Source organism: Zootoca vivipara, chromosome 8 (assembly GCF_965207765.1).
Source record: "Zootoca vivipara chromosome 8, rZooViv2.hap1.1, whole genome shotgun sequence".
NCBI classification, from domain to species: Eukaryota; Metazoa; Chordata; class Lepidosauria; order Squamata; family Lacertidae; genus Zootoca; species Zootoca vivipara.
In genome coordinates, this window is record NC_142591.1 from 67,227,308 (window position 1) to 67,245,345 (window position 18,038).

Here is an 18,038-nt window from a genome sequence, read left to right on the forward strand (position 1 = left end):
TTAGATCCTTCTTAAAGACCCCATTGACCTTTCTGTGCTCTCTTAATATAACTTCCAAGTCTCATGATCTGGAGACATAATCATGTTTGGACATATTTGTGGAGTAGAAACAAGGTTGCCTGATCTATAGGCCCTTTTTAGATCAACTGTACATAGGTGTGAAGTCGTGTTAACTATCTCTAAAGGTGATTATAAACTACATTACTGAAGATGATGATGATAATAATAATAGTAATAGTAATAGTAATAGTAATAATAATAATAATAATTTATACCCCGCCCATCTGACTGGGTTTCTGCAGCCACTCTGGGTGGCTTCCAGAAGGATATTAAATTACAAGAATCTATTAAAAGCTTCCCTAAACAGGGCTGCCTTCAGGTGTCTTCTAAAAGTCTGGTAGTTGTTTTTCTCTTCGACATCTGGTGGGAGGGCGTTCCACAGGGCGGGTGCCACTACCGAGAAGGCCCTCTGCCTGGTTCCCTGTAATTTGGCTTCTTGCAGCGAGGGAACCGCCAAAAGATCTCCCGTGCTTTTGAGTGATGCATAACACATTCCTGGACTGTGCTGAAAAAGCAGACCAGACTACTTATACCATAGGAGGAAATTGCTTGTTGCAACTTTATCTTGAATAATGGCATTTATTTAACATTTGCCAAACTTTTGAAATCTTAGTAATTGGCCACTGTAACGTGGTCCATTTCAGCTGGAGAAAGGAGAAAGATGCCTCAAATATGCAAGGCCCCTGACTTAGAATCTTTCTTGCAGCTGGGGTGCAGCTACCACAGTTGGACATGCTCTCCACATCACATGCTCAATAGTCAGTGGGAGCCTGTATCTTATGCTACCTGAAGGTAGTCAGGGGCCTTGCATATTTGAGGCATCTTTCTCCATATATTCACCAGCTGAAATCTGTGGGTGAGGTTCTGCTGACAATTCCTTTATTAAGCATTTAAAATGGGAATCTTGGGGACAGGTTCCGCCCAACTGATTGGTGGAGATGTAAGAAGTGGGGTTCCCAACTATATGTATCGGGACCTGTGCTTTTTACTTGCACGTGGATGACCTTAAGTTAGAGCTGAGCAATGAGGGAACCAAGTTTGCTAATGACACTTGGATAAAAACAAAAGGGAATTTCAAGAAGCTCTAAAAGGAGCTCCCCAAACTGGATGAATGGGCATTAAATGACAAATGTTCAATGAATGCAAGTGTAAAGTGATGCACAGTTGGACAAATAATACTAACTTCACCTATGCAATGATGGGGTTTGAACTGGTGGTGACTGGGGTTGTAGTGGATAGCTCAATGAAGATGTCGGCCCAACAAGTGGCAGCTGTGAAAAAGGCCTAATTCTATGCCAAGGATTATTAGGCAAAGGGGTTGAAAATAAATGCTAATATCGTAATGCCATCATATGAACGTATGGTGAAACTATACTTGGAATACTGTATACAGTTCTGGCCATTTCATCTCAAAAAGGATATTGTAGAGCTGGCATAGGTTCAGAAAAGGGCAAGCAAAATAATCAAGGGAGTGGAGGAAATCTCATTTAAGGAAAGGTTACATTTGGAGCTTTTTAGTTTAGGGGAGAAAGATGAGTAAGGAGCAGAGACAGGACAGTGATATATAACAATATTCATAATGTGGAGAAAGTGGATGGAGCAAAGTTTCTCTCCCTTTCTCATAAAACTAGAATGAAGCTGGGTGTTGGGAGATTCAGGACAGCAAAAGGAAATACTTCTTTAACAGTGTAACTTGCTCCCACAAGATATGGGGATTAAACAAATTCATGGAGGGTAAGGCTATCAATGGCTACTAGCCATGATGGCTATATACTGCTATCAATAGTGGAGGCAACATGCCTCTGAATACCAGTTACTGATAATCACCAGTGCATTGAGTGCTGTTGTGACAGTGCTTGCCTACCCATGAAGCATGGTGAGCCAGTCATCTCAGGTGGCAGATCTGGGCTGGGGGGGGGGGGCAACCTCTTTGTATTTTGAGACACTAATGTTTATGAAGCCTTAGTCTGCTAAGAATATCACCTGCTCCATGCAACTTCAGTTTGTCTACTAAAGAGCCAGGCATTTGGGGAAGAGGGCAGGCAGAGCCATGGTGAGCCAGATGCAACTGTGAATTAAGATTATATTAGGGCTGATGAATTCTGATAAGGTTTTGAATATATGAATTTGCTTATGGGATTCACAATTATTAGGTAATTTATGCTGACTTTTATAAAAAAGGAGTGAAAAGCTGCCCACGTCAGTTGTGTTGCTTTAAGTGGGTAGTTCTTAATTTAGTTTCAAATTATCTAATCTCACATTTTGGACTCCCATACTGTTTTTGCTTCACTTGTATTAATTGCTAATCATTAAATCAGATGTATGAAGTATGTGATTGAGGGGAAATATAATTTTCTGGTTAGGTTAGAGCAGGGGTGTCAAACTCAAATTCATCGGGGGCCGCATCAGCAGTTTGGTCACCCTCAAAGGGCCGGTTGTATCTGTAGGACTATGTGTCCACTCTTTATAATCATAAATTATTGTCACTGCATTCAATTATTACTGTTTTTTGTAATAATGTAAGTAATAACTAGCTCTGAAAGCAGAAACATAGTCAGAATAATGGCAAGTAGATATTCAAATGTACAATTATTGTACAATTTATTGAAAAATGATTTTTGGTAACTGCACTGGGTGGTGGAGGCTCGCTAGGGTTTCATGCAGGAGCTTTGCAGAGCTACTGGTACCTGGAGATGCTGGGGTCCTTCTGCATGCAGGACAGATGTTCTGCCAGTGAGCCACCACCCTTCACCAAAGGGACTGGCTGAGGTTGACTCACTGGAGCTGTTCTCCTGGTTCCAGGGTTTAAGGGCCAGAAGTATAAAGCAGCATCCTATGTTTCTGAGGAGAGGGAGGGGAGGGGAGGGAGGAAGGAAGGAAGAAAAGAGGGAGTGGGAGGGAGAGAGGAAGGAAAGAGGGGAGAGAAAGAAGAGTAGGAAATAAGGAAGGGAATAAAGAAGGAAAGAAAAAGAAAGAGGGAGAGAAGACAGAGATAAAGAAGGAAGGAAGGAAGGAGAGGGAAAGAAAGAATAAGAATGAGGGAGAGGAAGAAAGATGGGAAGGGGGGGCCGCCGCCTTGATTCAGCACCAGAAAAGAGTGCGAAGGGACCCAGGGGCAAAAAGCATTTCCCGTGCAGCGTGAGGCAGCAGGTGTCCGTTTTAGGAGACGTGTGTAAAGCCTCAGAGTTGCACGTTCGTGAGGCTGAGCCACTGCTGAGCTCACGTTCATGAGGCTGAGCCGCGGCAGGAGGAGGAGAGGCAAGAGGAGGAGAAGGCGGCGGCTTGCCGGGTTGGTGCCCGGCAGCGCCGTACAGAGAGTCCCGAGCCTCTGGGACGCAGCAGTGCTCTGTAGCACTTTGAATCGTCCTCCTCCTCCACGCGGCGCTGCTGGGTGCTTTGTCTGTGCTTCAGCAGCAGCAGCAGCAGCAGCCGTTTCCAGGCACGGAGCCGTGGCAGGAGGAGGAGGATTCAAAGTGCTACAGAGCACTGCTGCGTCGCATAGGCTTGGGACTCTCCGTGCGGTGCTGCTGGGCGCTGACCTGGCAAGCTGCCTCCTCCTTCTCCTGCTGTGGCTCGGGGTGCTCCACGCAGCGCTGCTCCAGCCGCCTTTCTACCCCCCCCCCCCCAGCATAGCTGCCAAGTTTTCCCTTTTCTCACAAGGAAGCCTATTCAGCATAAGGGAATTTCCCTTAAAAAAGGGGATAACTTGGCAGCTATGTCCCCCAGGCTCCAGCTGTTTGTCGGCGCTTTGTCGGCGCGGCGCATCAGCAGCAAGGTCCCGCTGGCTGGGGCGCTCGGCGGGCCACATGACGAGGTCTGGCGGGCCGGATTTGGCCCCCGGGCCTTGTGTTTGACACCGTGGGTTAGAGCCATGCATGATCTGAATTCTATCTTCCTGTAAGCCCAATTGCACTCGGTCAAGCTGCCAGTTTTCACTTACCTTGTCTTTCAGCTTTTAATTGCTTAGCTTGATTAATAGTTCAAATATATGTATGCATTTATTCAATTAATATTCATTCTAACTGGGCATTCTAGAAAGCATGGATCCCCCCCCCCCCAAAAAAAACGTGATGTTTTTCACTGCTTTCCTGCTATGTAAGGAAGATGGTTCATCTTCATTGAAAATAGACAATATAAAGTTTCTAAACTACTTAATAATGTAATAATGTGAAAATGAATAAAAAATCAGGGCTAACATTTAATTTTTATCCCAGAATAAATCTTTAGGTAAGCTGAATATTCGTGGACGGAACACATCTCTTTCTTTCCTCTTTCCTAGCCACACTCGTTGGACAGCTTAAATACTGCTTTTCTCCCTTGATCACTAACATTATTTTTCTGATCCTTTCTGGTTCAAATGAATATTTTGTTCCTTTTGGTGTTTCTTGTGTTTTCTTTTTCCCATTGACTGATTATGCACTGCAGGTTTCTTTCTCAAACAATTGTGGCCCTTTCCCTCAGTGTCAGTTTTTCCTTCTGAGTACATCCTCTCACGTCCATCTTCTTTGTGTCTCTGTCTGTCCATTACTCAACGTGATAACAGAAGAAGTGGACTCATCAAGGAGAAGAAACCCAGGTCTGTCTCTTCTATTGGTTTTCTCTGTTCTACTTTCTTTCTAATTTGTCCTGTGATTTTTGCCATTACATTTCTCACATTTCTCTCATGTATGTCTACATACATAACTTTCTTTCTTTCCCTTATTTTGTCATCACTAGAAAAGAATGAAATCTTAGGTGTTTGCTATTTGATTAATTATTTTGGATAGGATACAAAATATACTGAAAATTAATGCAGGTGTTTTCATGATGCATTACATTAACAATGTGGGGAGAAAACATTTTTATTTGTACAGTATTTATTTGTAGCTGGCTGTCACTATATTCTGTTTATTTAGATTTCTAGGTAATCCTAACAGTTACAACTCGTCTAGAAGATTTATGTTTAAATTGTTAGCTGTAGGACAGTTTGTTAATTAAAATACTCTCAAGCCATAGTGAAGAGGGTCATTGGCCACAAAACTAGGTTGAACAAGATCTAAGTACTTCAAATAGCAGTCACTGGCTAGGGAAATTAGAAGAAGAATAGCTGATGTTAAAAGGATTAAAGGTTCAAAGAAGCCCAGTTCCTCCTTACGTGTTTTCTAGTACAGAATAGTAGGAAAGTAGAGTGGTTTTATGTGCCCATTATTAATCTGAGTTATGCCATAACAGAATAAAGGGCAACTCTATGTGCACGTGGATAGAATTCAGAGGAATGGATCTGTTAGAGGGCAGTATGAAACTTCTGTGTCTGAACATGCTACCCTTGTAACAAGCTTCAGCATATGATAAAACTTGCACAAAGCGTTTAGTGCAAGGCAAGGTGCCTCCGAACATCTCATTAAATAATATACCACTTCACCTTTTGTAGAAGTTTAATGGTTTCCCACACATGGTGCTATTCCTGCTTCTACCAAAGTGGCATGGTTCACATTTGCACCTTTATTTATTTATTTATTTATTTTACTGCTTGATCATATTATAAACTTCATAAAAAACTTCAAAGTGGTTTACAGATATAATAAAACAATGAAATTATTAGTATAAACAATTAAACCATTAAACACTTCTTAATAGCTCTGTTGGTAAATTAAGATTCTTGATCTCTAGGTTGTGGGTTTGAGCCTTCATGCTTATGGGTTAAAAAGCCACTGCTTCTTCATTGTACGATATTGGTCTTTTATACCGGCTGGCATGCTTTGTTCAAATAGAAGATGTTGGGAGATTGCTTTCTAGGACCACATACCCGAAATGATCCATTCTTGTTTGTTCCATGGCTTTTGTTGTTTTTTTGTAGCCAGAAGTGGGGAACACTGCTGCAGCTGCTAGTTTTCCTTCCCAGTTCAACAGCAGCTCTCAAATCTGGGGAGCCTCTCTGGGTGGGCAGGTTGAGGGAGAGGGAAAGCTGCTGGATGTCCCTCAGCATCACTGATGCCTTGGTCAACCTTTCCAGGAGGACAGTGGGTACCCTCTACCCGCTGTCCTGTTTCTTGGCCTTCTGAGTCCTTGAAGTGGTGGGGTGTGGGACTGGTGGCGTCAGAAGCAGCAGCAGCAGCAGCAGCTGGGGTCAAAAGGTGGGTGCTCTCACCAGATCATCCAGTCTGTTATGTAGGTGGAGGAGACATGCTCTCTGTGGGCTCCCTGCGGGACCTCCCCTGGCCAAGCTACCTGCAGCACCCCTGGGTTCCTGGTGCAGCACAGGTGCCAGGTTTGCTTTAAGCACCCTGGGCCACACATAGAAGTGAAAAACTTCTCCATCAGCCCATCCTCTCCTTCCTACGGTTGTGCCCCCGTATTCCTTAATATAAACACACACACCACCTCCAGTGACACAGGGAAGAGGCATTATTATAGGTCAAGGCAAAAGCACTCGAGGGATCAGAGGGTGGCCAGTGGTGAGGCGTAGTGAGACATTAAGTCATTTTAATGTGGGGAGTGTTGTCTGACTATTCAGCATTGAATGAATAATATGTACTACATTTTCAGAATCTTTTAGCATTCAACAGTAAAGCTTTTTGCAGCACATGCAGATTATAAATTACAACAATGACATTCTGAAAGTCACTGTAAAAGATAAACCCCTAATATATGCTTGGTTACTGCAGCTTATTCACCAACATCATGGTTAATTACCTTATTAGTTGAACTGTATCAGGAAGCATTGCCTGTGTCTTAAATTGTACATGCAAATTTAATTCTGTCAGCTCGTAATGTCTTGAGTGTTTGATGGGTGACCCTGCTCTGCAACTCTGAGCACTGTCTGTCCTGTGCACTGAATGAGGTAGTGTCTGCTAGAAAAATAGTCATAGTCTGCTTTCCAAATATAAACTGCCTCATTGAATTTTATGTACAGGGAATAGATAAAGACAGGGTATTGAGTAGTGGTGTTTTATGTAAGAATCACTGAAGATAAGGGGAATATTATTGTGGGGAAGCACCATAGTGATCTATGTTAAAGTATATATAAGGTTTGAAAGTCATATACAAGAACACACAACTTGTTAATACAGCTGCAATTTTCTGGATATTTATTTACGACAACGCACATTAGAATCTCAATTTCACATGAGTTACATTGAAAGGTTGGGAAAATATGCACTTTTTAACCACCTTGCTTGTAACAACAACAACAACAACAATAGTAAACAAATTTATTTGTACCCCGCCTCCCCAGCCGAAGCCAGGCTCAGAGAAGCTAACATCATACAAATAACACAGTATACATAAAAACAGGCATCAATTAATTAAAATAGTCTTAAAATTAATTCAGACAAATTAAAATCTGGACAAATGGCAGTTATCAGGTTAAGACTGAGAGCGGTTCATACTTGCCAGGACCAACTGTTTTCACTGATCATATAGAATCATAGAATCATAGAGTTGGAAGAGACCACAAGGGCCATCCAGTCCAACCCCCTGCCAAGCAGGAAACACCATCAAAGCATTCTTGACATATGCCTGTCAAGCCTCTGCTTAAAGACCTCCAAAGAAGGAGACTCCACCACACCCCTTGGTAGCAAATTCCACTGCCGAACAGCTCTTACTGTCAGGAAGTTCTTCCTAATGTTTAGGTGGAATCTTCTTTCTTGAAGTTTGAATCCATTGCTCCGTGTCCACTTCTCTGGAGCAGCATAAAACAATCTTTCTCCCTCCTCCATATGACATACTTTCATATATTTGAACATGGCTATCATATCACCCCTAAACCTTCTCTTCTCCAGGCTAAACATACCCAGCTCCCTAAGCTGTTCCTCATAAGGCATCGTTTCCAGGCCTTTGACCATTTTGGTTGCCCTCTTCTGGACATGTTCCAGCTTGTCAGTATCCTTCTTGAACTGTGGTGCCCAGAACTGGACACAGTACTCCAGGTGAGGTCTGACCAGAGCAGAATACAGTGGTACTATTACTTCCCTAGATCTAGATGCTATACTCCTATTGATGCAGCCCAGAATTGCATTGGCTTTTTTAGCTGCTGTTGACTCATGTCAAGTTTGTGGTCTACCAAGACTCCTAGATCCTTTTCACATGTACTGCTCTCAAGCCAGGTGTCACCCATCCTGTATTTGTGCCTTTCATTTTTTTTGCCCAAGTGTAGTACCTTACAGTTCTCCTTGTTAAAATTCATCTTGTTTGCTTTTGCCCAGCTGTCTAATCTGTTAAGGTCATTTTGAAGTGTGATCCTGTCCTCTGGGGTATTAGCCACCCCTCCCAATTTGGTGTCATCTGCAAACTTGCTCAGGATGCCCTCAAGCCCATCATCCAAGTCATTGATAAAGATGTTGAATAAGACTGGGCCCAAGACAGAACCCTGTGGCACCCCACTAGTCACTACTCTCCAGGATGAGGAGGAGCCATGGATGAGCACCCTTTGTGTTCGGTCAGTAAGCCAGTTAAAAATCCACTGAATGGTAGCATTGTCTGGCCCACATTTTACCAGCTTCTTTACAAGAATATCATGGGGCACCTTGTCAAAGGCCTTGCTGAAATCAAGATAGGCTACATCCACAGCATTCCCTTCATCTACCAGGCTTGTAATTCTTTCAAAAAATGAGATTAGATTAGTCTGGCATGACCTGTTTTTCAAAAACCCATGCTGACTTTTAGTGATCACAGTGTTCCTTTCTAGGTGCTCACAGACCATTTGCTTAATGATTTGCTCTAGAATCTTTCCTGGTATTGATGTCAGGCTGACTCTCTCAAAGGCAACTCTTCTAAAATGTAGTATAAACACCGACAATTGGAAAACACTGGCCTGTGAGTTCTCCAGTTGGAGAACAGGCTTTACCAAAGGCATCATGAACATTGAAGATGCTCAAACTCAGGACAAAAGGGAGAAATGTGCTAAGAGGAAGGCACTCTTGGCAAATCCACACCGTGATCAACTCCCACCCGGAAACCTATGCCCCCACTGTGGAAGGATGTGTGGATCCAGAATTGGCCTCCACAGTCACCTACTGTAAAGACAGTGTTCATGGAAGACAATCTTACTTGGCTACGATTGATCGCCAAAGAAGAAGAAAGATAGCTTACAACTAAACAGCTAAACAACAACAACATAATATGAGTCAAATCGGGCAATTTCAAAGTTATAATTTACTGTTTTAAATGTAAAGGTAAAGGGACCCCCGGCCGTTAGGTCCAGTTGTGGACAACTCTGGGGTTGCAGCGCTCATCTCGCTTTATTGGCCGAGGGAGCCGGTGTACAGCTTCCAGGTCATGTGGCCAGCATGACTAAGCCGCTTCTGGCGAACCAGAGCAGCACACGGAAACGCCGTTTACCTTCCCGCCGAAGCGGTACCTATTTATCTACTTACACTTAACATGTTTTCGAACTGCTAGGTTGGCAGGAAATTTACTGTTTTAGGGATGAATAAATCTAGAAAATACACAGAGAAAAAGAGAGAGAGACATAGCCAGTTCTTTGAGCATGCTTAAATTAACACTAACAGTATAAAATACATTAAAACATTCAAATACATTATATAAGGATCACTGAAGATAAGAGGAAGATTATTGTGGGGAATACTTGAATCTACTTGATTCAATACTACTTGAATCTAGTATAAAATACCTTCACTTCATTTTTCTCTTAGACAATAGAAGGAAAATGTGAATACAACTATTACAATAGAATTATTTCCATATTATTATTATTATTATTATTATTATTATTATTATTATTATTATTATTATTATTTTGAATTTATATACCGCCCTATAGCCAGTGGTCTCAGGGCGGTTCACATAATAAATTTATCTGAATATAACACTAAAACCAATGAGTTTTCCCCAATGCAAATGTTTCATTTCAAATATTTTTGGCTATTGGAAAAACGTTTGAGAGATTTATACAGCATGTAAAGTTAGCATGGCATAAATAATCAGTTTTGTTTACTAAATATATGTCAACTAAATATGGGTGAGACCATACAGTTTTCATTGTAATTATCTGTATTTTTTAAACAGACTTTATATTTGTGTATAGTTTTGATCCTTTTTTCATTATTGTTTTTAGTGATTCTTGTTTTTTCCTGTAAGTAGTAGTAATAGTAGTGTAAGTAGTAGTAGTAGCAGCAATTAATAATAATGCTAAAAGAAACCCCAATCAACATTTCCCCACAAAACTCATATCTTTTCAGATTGTTTGAAGTATGAGAGCAGCTCCAGTTGTTGGATTTCTTATATGTATAGAAACACTTCCTATGAGGCTAGAACTTTCTTCCTAGTGAACAAAAATAGCGCTACAGTATCTTGTTTGATATATGTTGAGTTTATCTTGCATCAACATTTCCCATTCACAGTAGGTGAGCTACTAGATCTTGCTTAAAGCATTCTTGTTTAGGGAAGCCTTCACAGAAACAATAGCTGACAGCTGCATCGGACGTTCGACTTCTGAGAAATGTTCAAAAATTGGAACACTTCTTTCCGGGTTTTCAGTGTTTGGGGGCCCATTTGTTCTTCAATTAAGTCGTTTGAGAACCAAGGTTCCACTGTAGTTACTTCCAGGTAGGGGTGTTAAATTGCAAGTGGATGATTCAGATCCAATTTTTCTGTGGACATGTTTGGCATGGTAGCTTCCATGCATTCTTGGTTATTTTTTAGTCATGGGTGTTATGTTGCTTGCCATGAACCCCAATGGGTGAAGTTTGATGAAATTAATGCAGAGGGCTTTGTTTCTACCTTTTTGTACCTATGCACTTTTTAAATAACAACAAAAATGTTAAGAGGACAAGAGCAAGTGTTACTAGTCTTAGTTACCATGTTTCATATAGGCATTCATTTCCATTGGTAGTTGCTTTACTATTACTGTATTATTCTTATTCTTACTACTACTACTACTACTAATAATAATAATAATAATAATAATAATACTGAGTGTTATTTTCTGACTAAGGCTTGTACAATGAAGTGTCCTATGGAACCCTGATAAATTAAGGTTTCTAAAGTTTTCCTCTGTCATCTTCTGTTGCGGATTGTCTGCTATAAAAACCTACTTATGAGATGTTTATTGTCACCTACTTGGCCAGAGTAAAGTGAGAACCTAATAAAACTCTGGCACTTACTTACATTTCTTTTCTTTTCAGTGAGTTGTAAGGGGATACTGTGTGTCTAGTAGTAGCATGTCTTCCCAAAGCTGTTGGGAAAAAAGCCTACAAGTGTATACTCATCAGTTAATATTAACCCCCACATACTGCTCCTGCCCCCTAATTTGGTTTTTCAATTGAGCGCTAGGAATGGTTTTGTTATCTAAGAATATGCCAAGACACTCAGATCTGTTCTGCCTCAACACCCCTTTTCAAAAACACAGAACCCTTCACCCTTTCATCATGACTGAATCTAAACAAAATGAGTTCAAGCAATGTGCTTAAAGCAAAAATCCTATATCCATTATTGGTTAGGAGCTCTGTCTTTTAGCAGATGCTGTGTCTCTAAACAGCTTTTAGCCTAAACAAAATGGCAAGGCTAACAGCAGATTTAAGCCATATCTTCATCAACATCATCGTGTGTTTTTTTAAAAAAGCTTTGGGTCTTAATTTAACCTCAGCCATCAAGCCTTGAAATGACTGAGCATCAAAGGCTTCTAACATTGCAGTAAGCAAGACTTTCCTGCCTAGAAATCTATCTGCAAACACCATAATGGGATTCAGGAATACTGTGTGGCATAGATTTATATTCAGCGATTACTGTCAATGGAAATGAAATAGGTGTCAGGCAAGTGTCTCTAGTGATTTCCACAGACAGGGTGCTCCAGCTGAAAATGCCCTCCCTCTGGTTGCCATTCACCTCACCTCCAATGTCTTGGGCACTCAGAGAGGAGCATGAACAGATTATTGTAGGGCAGGGGAAAATTGATATGGAAGTTACCTTGAAGTACCTGTGTTCTAAGCTGCGTAGGACTTTATATATAAGCACAATCACATTGGTGTGTGCTTAGAAACAGACGGAGAGCTCCTTGAACACCAGCAAGTTGTGTTCTCAGTAATCAGTCCCAGTTAAAACTAGCAGCTACTTTCTGTTCTATGTCAGTTTCTGAGCCATCTTGAAAGGCAGTCCCATTTGCAACACATTACAGTTGCCAAGAAAGTGGATTCCAACAGCAAGACAATCTCTGTCCAAGCAAAGTTGCAGTTGATGCACCAGCCTAAGCTGGTGAATTTGCCCTGCCACTGAGCTCACTTGGAAGTTTACAGACAAATCTGGATCTAAAAGTACTTCAAATTGCAACCCCATCCAAAACACATTGACAAATCATCTTCCCAAATAACCTTAATTGTCTCAGGCTTGAACCCACAATACTGAATGCACAGCTCCTGGTGGATGCAAGCCATGCAAGCCATTGGGGACTAAAAGCAAAAACCTCATTTTTCAGGCAGGAATATAAGGGATCAGGTGGTCCTTGATATATCCTGGACCTAGCCTGAGGAGTACTTGCTAAATGAGTAATGTCCAATCCATCACTTATTTGTGGCAAAGTGAACTGGTCATTCCACTGCTGCTCCATTTCCCGCTGTCCCACTGTTTCCCATGGCAGCATTATATTGTTGACACCACCCCATTCTCTGAGCAATGTGAAATTCCAGAGGTTCCAGGTGCTTCACCTGTGTTCAGTTTCCTCAGAATGAGCGACGGCAGAGACTGTGGTATATGGTTTATTTACACAATGAAGATTTCACTAGTTTGTCCTTTGTCTCCCATTCCAATTACATCTTATACACTTTAGATATTACTTTAACATTACAGGTCTCTCTCTAGTTGTGATAGTTGTTCCCCAAACCCCTGCTTCATACTCTTTTTAAATACTTCATTCAAATGATGCTATTGTAACCATGTTGTTAACATCCCTGATAAATTCTTAAACCATTTTAATTAAAATTCTACACCCTTCTCTCTTAGCAAATTTCTATGTCGCCCAACCTTCCATCATATTTTTCTTATTCACCACTATGGCTTCCAAAGTGGTGTTTTAGTCTCCAATACGTTTTTATATTTTTCCCATATTCTATACATTTTTTCCTAATTATATGGTTTGTGAAACCTTATCTACTTTTGCCTTTACATACCACAAATAAGCGTGCCAACCCCAAATATTATCATGACCTTCCAAATCTAAAATATGCGAATTCTTCAATAACAACCATTCCTTCAACCAGCACAGACAATATGCTTCATAATATAATATATCTGGCAGGGAGAAACCTCCTCTCTCTTTCGTATCTATCAGTATTTTATATTTTATTCTCAGTTTTTTCCCTTGCTAGGTACTGGTATATTTAGAAATATATTTTTTGCCATTTGTTGAAACAATCTGTCATGCAAATCACCAGTATTGATTGAAACAAAAAATAACATTATTGGTAGTACATCATTTTTATGGTCGACAGTCTGCCCAACAATGAAAGTTTCATTCTACCCCATATTTGCAAATTTATATTAATATCCTCCCAAGTTTCCAAATAGTTATCTTTATACAAATTTATATTATTTGCCGTTAACACTAAATATTTTGTAGGTTTTTTTAAACTCTCATCATTCATATTTTTTACCAGGAGCTTGGTTTAATCTTTATTAATGTTAAGACCTGCTTCCCCCCCTTTTTTAATGCGTGCTTTTAAGTTTACAGAACAAATACATAGGTCGAGAATGGGAACCTTTGGCCCTCCAGTTGATACTGGACTAAAACTCTCATCCTGGCATTTGGCTATACTGGTTGGTGCTGATGAGTCCAATGAATCTGAAGGGTCTTATAATAAACTGTGGTTTTCATAAAGGGTAGGAGATGACTTACTGCACTTTGAGCTTAGAAAAATAGAGCTTCTCTTACACACACAAAAGGTTGCACTCTGGCTATTTATTCTCCTAGATTCTACTTATTTTATGAGGCATTCCTTTGCTGCTTGTAATTCCTTCTCCTAATAACAGTGTCTTTGGGAAGAGTTATGGTTTCCCTTTAGGTGTGTCATATTTCCAGAGAAAAGGGTATTTCTTTTATTTTAGAACAATTTCTTCTTCCATTCCTCATATATACTGCAGTTTATACTCCAGACTGTTTATGAAATTGAAGGCTCATAGCCAAGTTACCCAGATCATCCTCCCCTCTAATAGCGAACATAGGTAGTTGAGTGCCTGTTGGTTTGGAAACAAAATACTACCAAGCAATAAGGTAATATTTTGCATATTTGTGGGACTACGTACATATGACGATGTGCTCAAATTCATAAATTCACTGACAAATAACCTGTCAGCTTCTTACAATGCTGGTGGCGGTTGACACTTGGAGAGATAGAGAACATGAGGCTAATCAGGGCCGGCTCTAGGGGTAGGCTGGGTGGCGCGGGGAACCAGGGCGTCGGGCCGGCAGGGGGACGCCGTGCTGTGCGCTGCGCCCGCCCACCTGGGGCGGGGGGGGGGCTGGAACAATCTCCGCACCACGGCACCAGGGCGCCCGACATGCTTGAGATGGCCCTGAGGCTAATGATGGGACAACTTTGTTGGATACAACCCATAGTTATTAAATGCTTTTGAGATGACCGCCCAATTGCATGTTGGGAAAAGTTGTTTAACTATGTCATGATGGTTCATTACAGTTGAAACAGAAGGGTTAAAAGTCTCATTTGTCATTTATATCATTGTTGTTTTTATTCCTTTAAAACCATTATTCCACTCTGAGGTGATTTTGTTTCCAAAGGCTAAAAGATTCCCATTGCTAAGAATTTGTTCTAGCAAGCTTGCATTTAGCAGCTTACAGACTCACATTTTGAAGCATTGACATGCCTTTTTTTAAAAAATAATGTACACCAATGAGGGCTGTACCATGTGATTTTTCTGAATGTGCAGAAGAGATGAAATAGCAAAACCACTACAGTTTCCTGCTATTTAAATCAGGGCTGAGGAACCTCAAGCCTGGGGGTCAAATCCAGCCCTCAAGACCTTCTTATCCAGCCTTTAAGAGTCTTCCCAGCCATGCCCCATCCTGGGGTCACGTTCCTCATTTGTCCTGCTCTGTGCCCTCCTGTGCTTTCATCTGTCTGAAATGTGTCCTTGAACTATGGTGATACCTCTTTCTTTGCCTGGCTGGAGATTAGATGTGTTGTGGAATGATCTGCTTTTGAGCGAGTAGAATATAGCAGACAGTGCACTTTTCCCCTTTGGCCCTGCCCACCATTTGTATGTAGCCCCTGCAATGTTCCCCATGAGCATTCATGAGCAGGCTAAACAAATTTCTCCACCCCAATATAAACAAAAATGTTGGTGAAATGCTGTTTCACATGTTATTTTGTTCTTATAGCTGGCCTACATATGCAGGAAAATCACATGGCAAAACTTTTCCCTCCTCCTAAGAATTCAAGCCCTATCATTTTTCTTGACATGCTTTCTGTTGGCATGCAGTTTTTGATGTAGTTTTTGAGCATCCAAACGTGGGATCAGAGCAAGACAGAGTCAGGCAGCTGCGTCCTGCTTCACTGCCTCAGGTGTAGAGGAGCATGCTGTCCCCTCACCAGTGCTGAAGTAAGAGTCAATTATTAGTCAGTTGGCTTTGGTACATGGAATAGGGGAGGCATGCCATCTTGTCTTTCCTAAGACAGCAAAATACTTGCATGTGGCATAGTTAAAAAGGACTATACTGTCAGGCTTTTCTGAATGTGTAGCTCACCCTTCATTAGATACATAAAGCAGACTTGTATGGGTTGAATTAGTGTGACATTACTTTTAAGACACATAATGGTCTTGAAAAGCTGTGAAAACTTACTTTTATAGCAACCTCAAGACTTTCATTTTGATTCTTTCCCTTTAGGTATCATTTTGGCATGTTGTGCTTTCTTGAAAGCATACGTGTTATTGAGTTACTGGGTTATTTCATGTTGCCTCTTTTTTGAAAGTTTTCAATAGCACTATTAAATGCTGCTGTTACAATCCAGAAGGCGAGATCCCCATTGGAATCCATCTCCCATGCAAATATCTCATGTGAATGTGTATCTTTTGCATAGCTGCCAAGTTATCCCTTTTTTAAAGGGATTTTCCATTATGCTGAATAGGCTTCCTCGCGAGAAAAGGGAAAACTTGGCAGCTATGATCTTTTGATAGCGATGTTCCTCCACATCCAGTGGACAATTTCTGTGCATGATTAGAATTGGAATCTGTATATTCTTCACCATCTGGTTCTGTTAGGTTTAAAAATGGGATGCTGACTTAACAAAAGAAGAGTTTTACAAAATGTGTCTTTACAGTAGTTATAAGTAGATTAATCCTGATGAAAAGTGAATCATTACCCTTAGTGTTCTGGGTATCCATTGCTATTTGTTCTTATAAAGACTTGCTGTACTATGCTTTTGATAGAATGAAATACTTAGGAGCACATTTCTCTCATAAAATGCTTTTCTAATGTACAGTACACTTTATCCATGGAGAAATCTGTGCTCCCTCTCCTTGTATAGAAAATGTAACTTTTGGTGGACAGTGCTGGGGGGAACTTACCACTCTTAACAAGCATTCATCCTTCTGCTTCCATGAGCATGTATACGTGTGTGTGTGTGTGTGTGTGTGTGTGTGTGTGTGTGTGTTTATACACAAATATAAGGGACTCAATACTGCAGCACTATCAAGTGCAAAGCATTCACATCAGCATTCTCAAGAAGGTGTGACAAAGGCATAGAGAATTCCCATGGATAGTGTTTGCTGAGTCTCTTACATATTGTAACATATGTAAAGGACTCACTCTGGCTACATGAAACCTTAACTGCTGGCATCATTTAGACCAGGGGTTGTCAACCTGGTCCCTACCACCACTAGTGGGCGTTTCATGATTCCAGGTGGGTGGTAGGGGGTTCTATGGCACAAGCTGAATCTGCCTTCCATTGAGCACTGGTGGGCGGTAAGGAAATTTTACCATCAAGAAAGATGCATTAGGTGGTAGGTATAAAAAGGTTGACTACCCCTGATTTAGACAGACCAGACAGCATAATTCAATATTGCCTACTTCCTCTTCTTCTTTGGCGATCACTTGTAGCCTACCTAGTAGTGCTCAAGTCCAGGTTTTGGCAATACTTCTTGTATTGGACAAACTCTCCATTTGTTCATTTTAATAGCCATATATGTTCACTCTGCCCAAGCTTTCACTGAGTTTTCCCATGAACTGTGTCTGCTGGTCAGCCAACTGTGCACAGCTAGTATTCCAGTGGCCCTCCTGTGCCTGTCCCAGAGTATCTGGTTCCCTTTTCTCAACTATCCAGAATTATTATTCACACTGTTATTGATTGATTGATTGATTGATTGATTGTTAGGTATTTTGTATGTTGAAAAGTATGGAAATTCCTAAGTGACATACATTTTAAGTCTTGAAAGCATATATTGCACAAAATAAAATACAGGAAAGGATCTTGAATAGTGCAACCAACATGACTGACTCACACTACAGGGAAAACAATACCACAGTCAACACTCAAGGCGAAGTCTTGCTACAAATGAATTTTCCACAAAAATGCTTCAAGTAGCCATTGGAAAAAAATTCTGCACCATTCAGTTTTCTGCTAGTCCAGCTTGGCTGCACATTGAACAGATTGTGCTAAAAATATAGCATGCATGCTTCTTTTTCATTCACCGGTCATTCTAGAGAAAAGAAGCATAAGCTAACTGTATCTGACACCTCCTGTGCTGCTTTTTGTGAATACAGTGATAATGATTCTAGAAGTGAACAAATGCCCATGAGTTTCCTCTGATAAGCCTATACTTGAGACCCAGGAACATAAGAAAAAAAGTTTTGTTGTATTTTATTCATGCTTATTTTTATTTTTATTTTATTTTATTTTATTTTTAAAAATCCATTATTTCTGGCATATATTCATTTTTATTTTTGCATTTTCTCTCCCTTTTTAAAACTCATTGCAGTGCCAGAGAATGGGGATGAAGGTAGGGCTGTTTATTGACTGTTTTGTTATTTTTTC

The 18,038-nt window shown here is 40.7% G+C and overlaps 1 protein-coding gene across 50 annotated transcripts in view; it reads left to right on the top strand.

Annotated features, from left to right (window-relative positions):
- The window catches only part of RIMS2 (regulating synaptic membrane exocytosis 2), a 360,961-nt gene that overhangs the window by 261,019 nt on the left and 81,904 nt on the right, over positions 1 to 18,038 (top strand). For 21 of the 50 annotated variants that reach the window (XM_088675781.1, XM_088675807.1, XM_088675769.1 and 18 more), the window contains one exon: positions 17,983 to 18,003. The exons of 20 other annotated variants lie outside the window; for them this stretch is intronic. In XM_088675781.1, the coding sequence (XP_088531907.1) occupies positions 17,983 to 18,003 (21 nt within the window). Of the gene's footprint in view, positions 1 to 4,603; positions 4,637 to 17,982; positions 18,004 to 18,038 lie in introns of all 50 variants that reach the window. 9 more of the 50 variants (XM_088675810.1, XM_088675811.1, XM_088675812.1 and 6 more) reach the window with 1 other exon arrangement.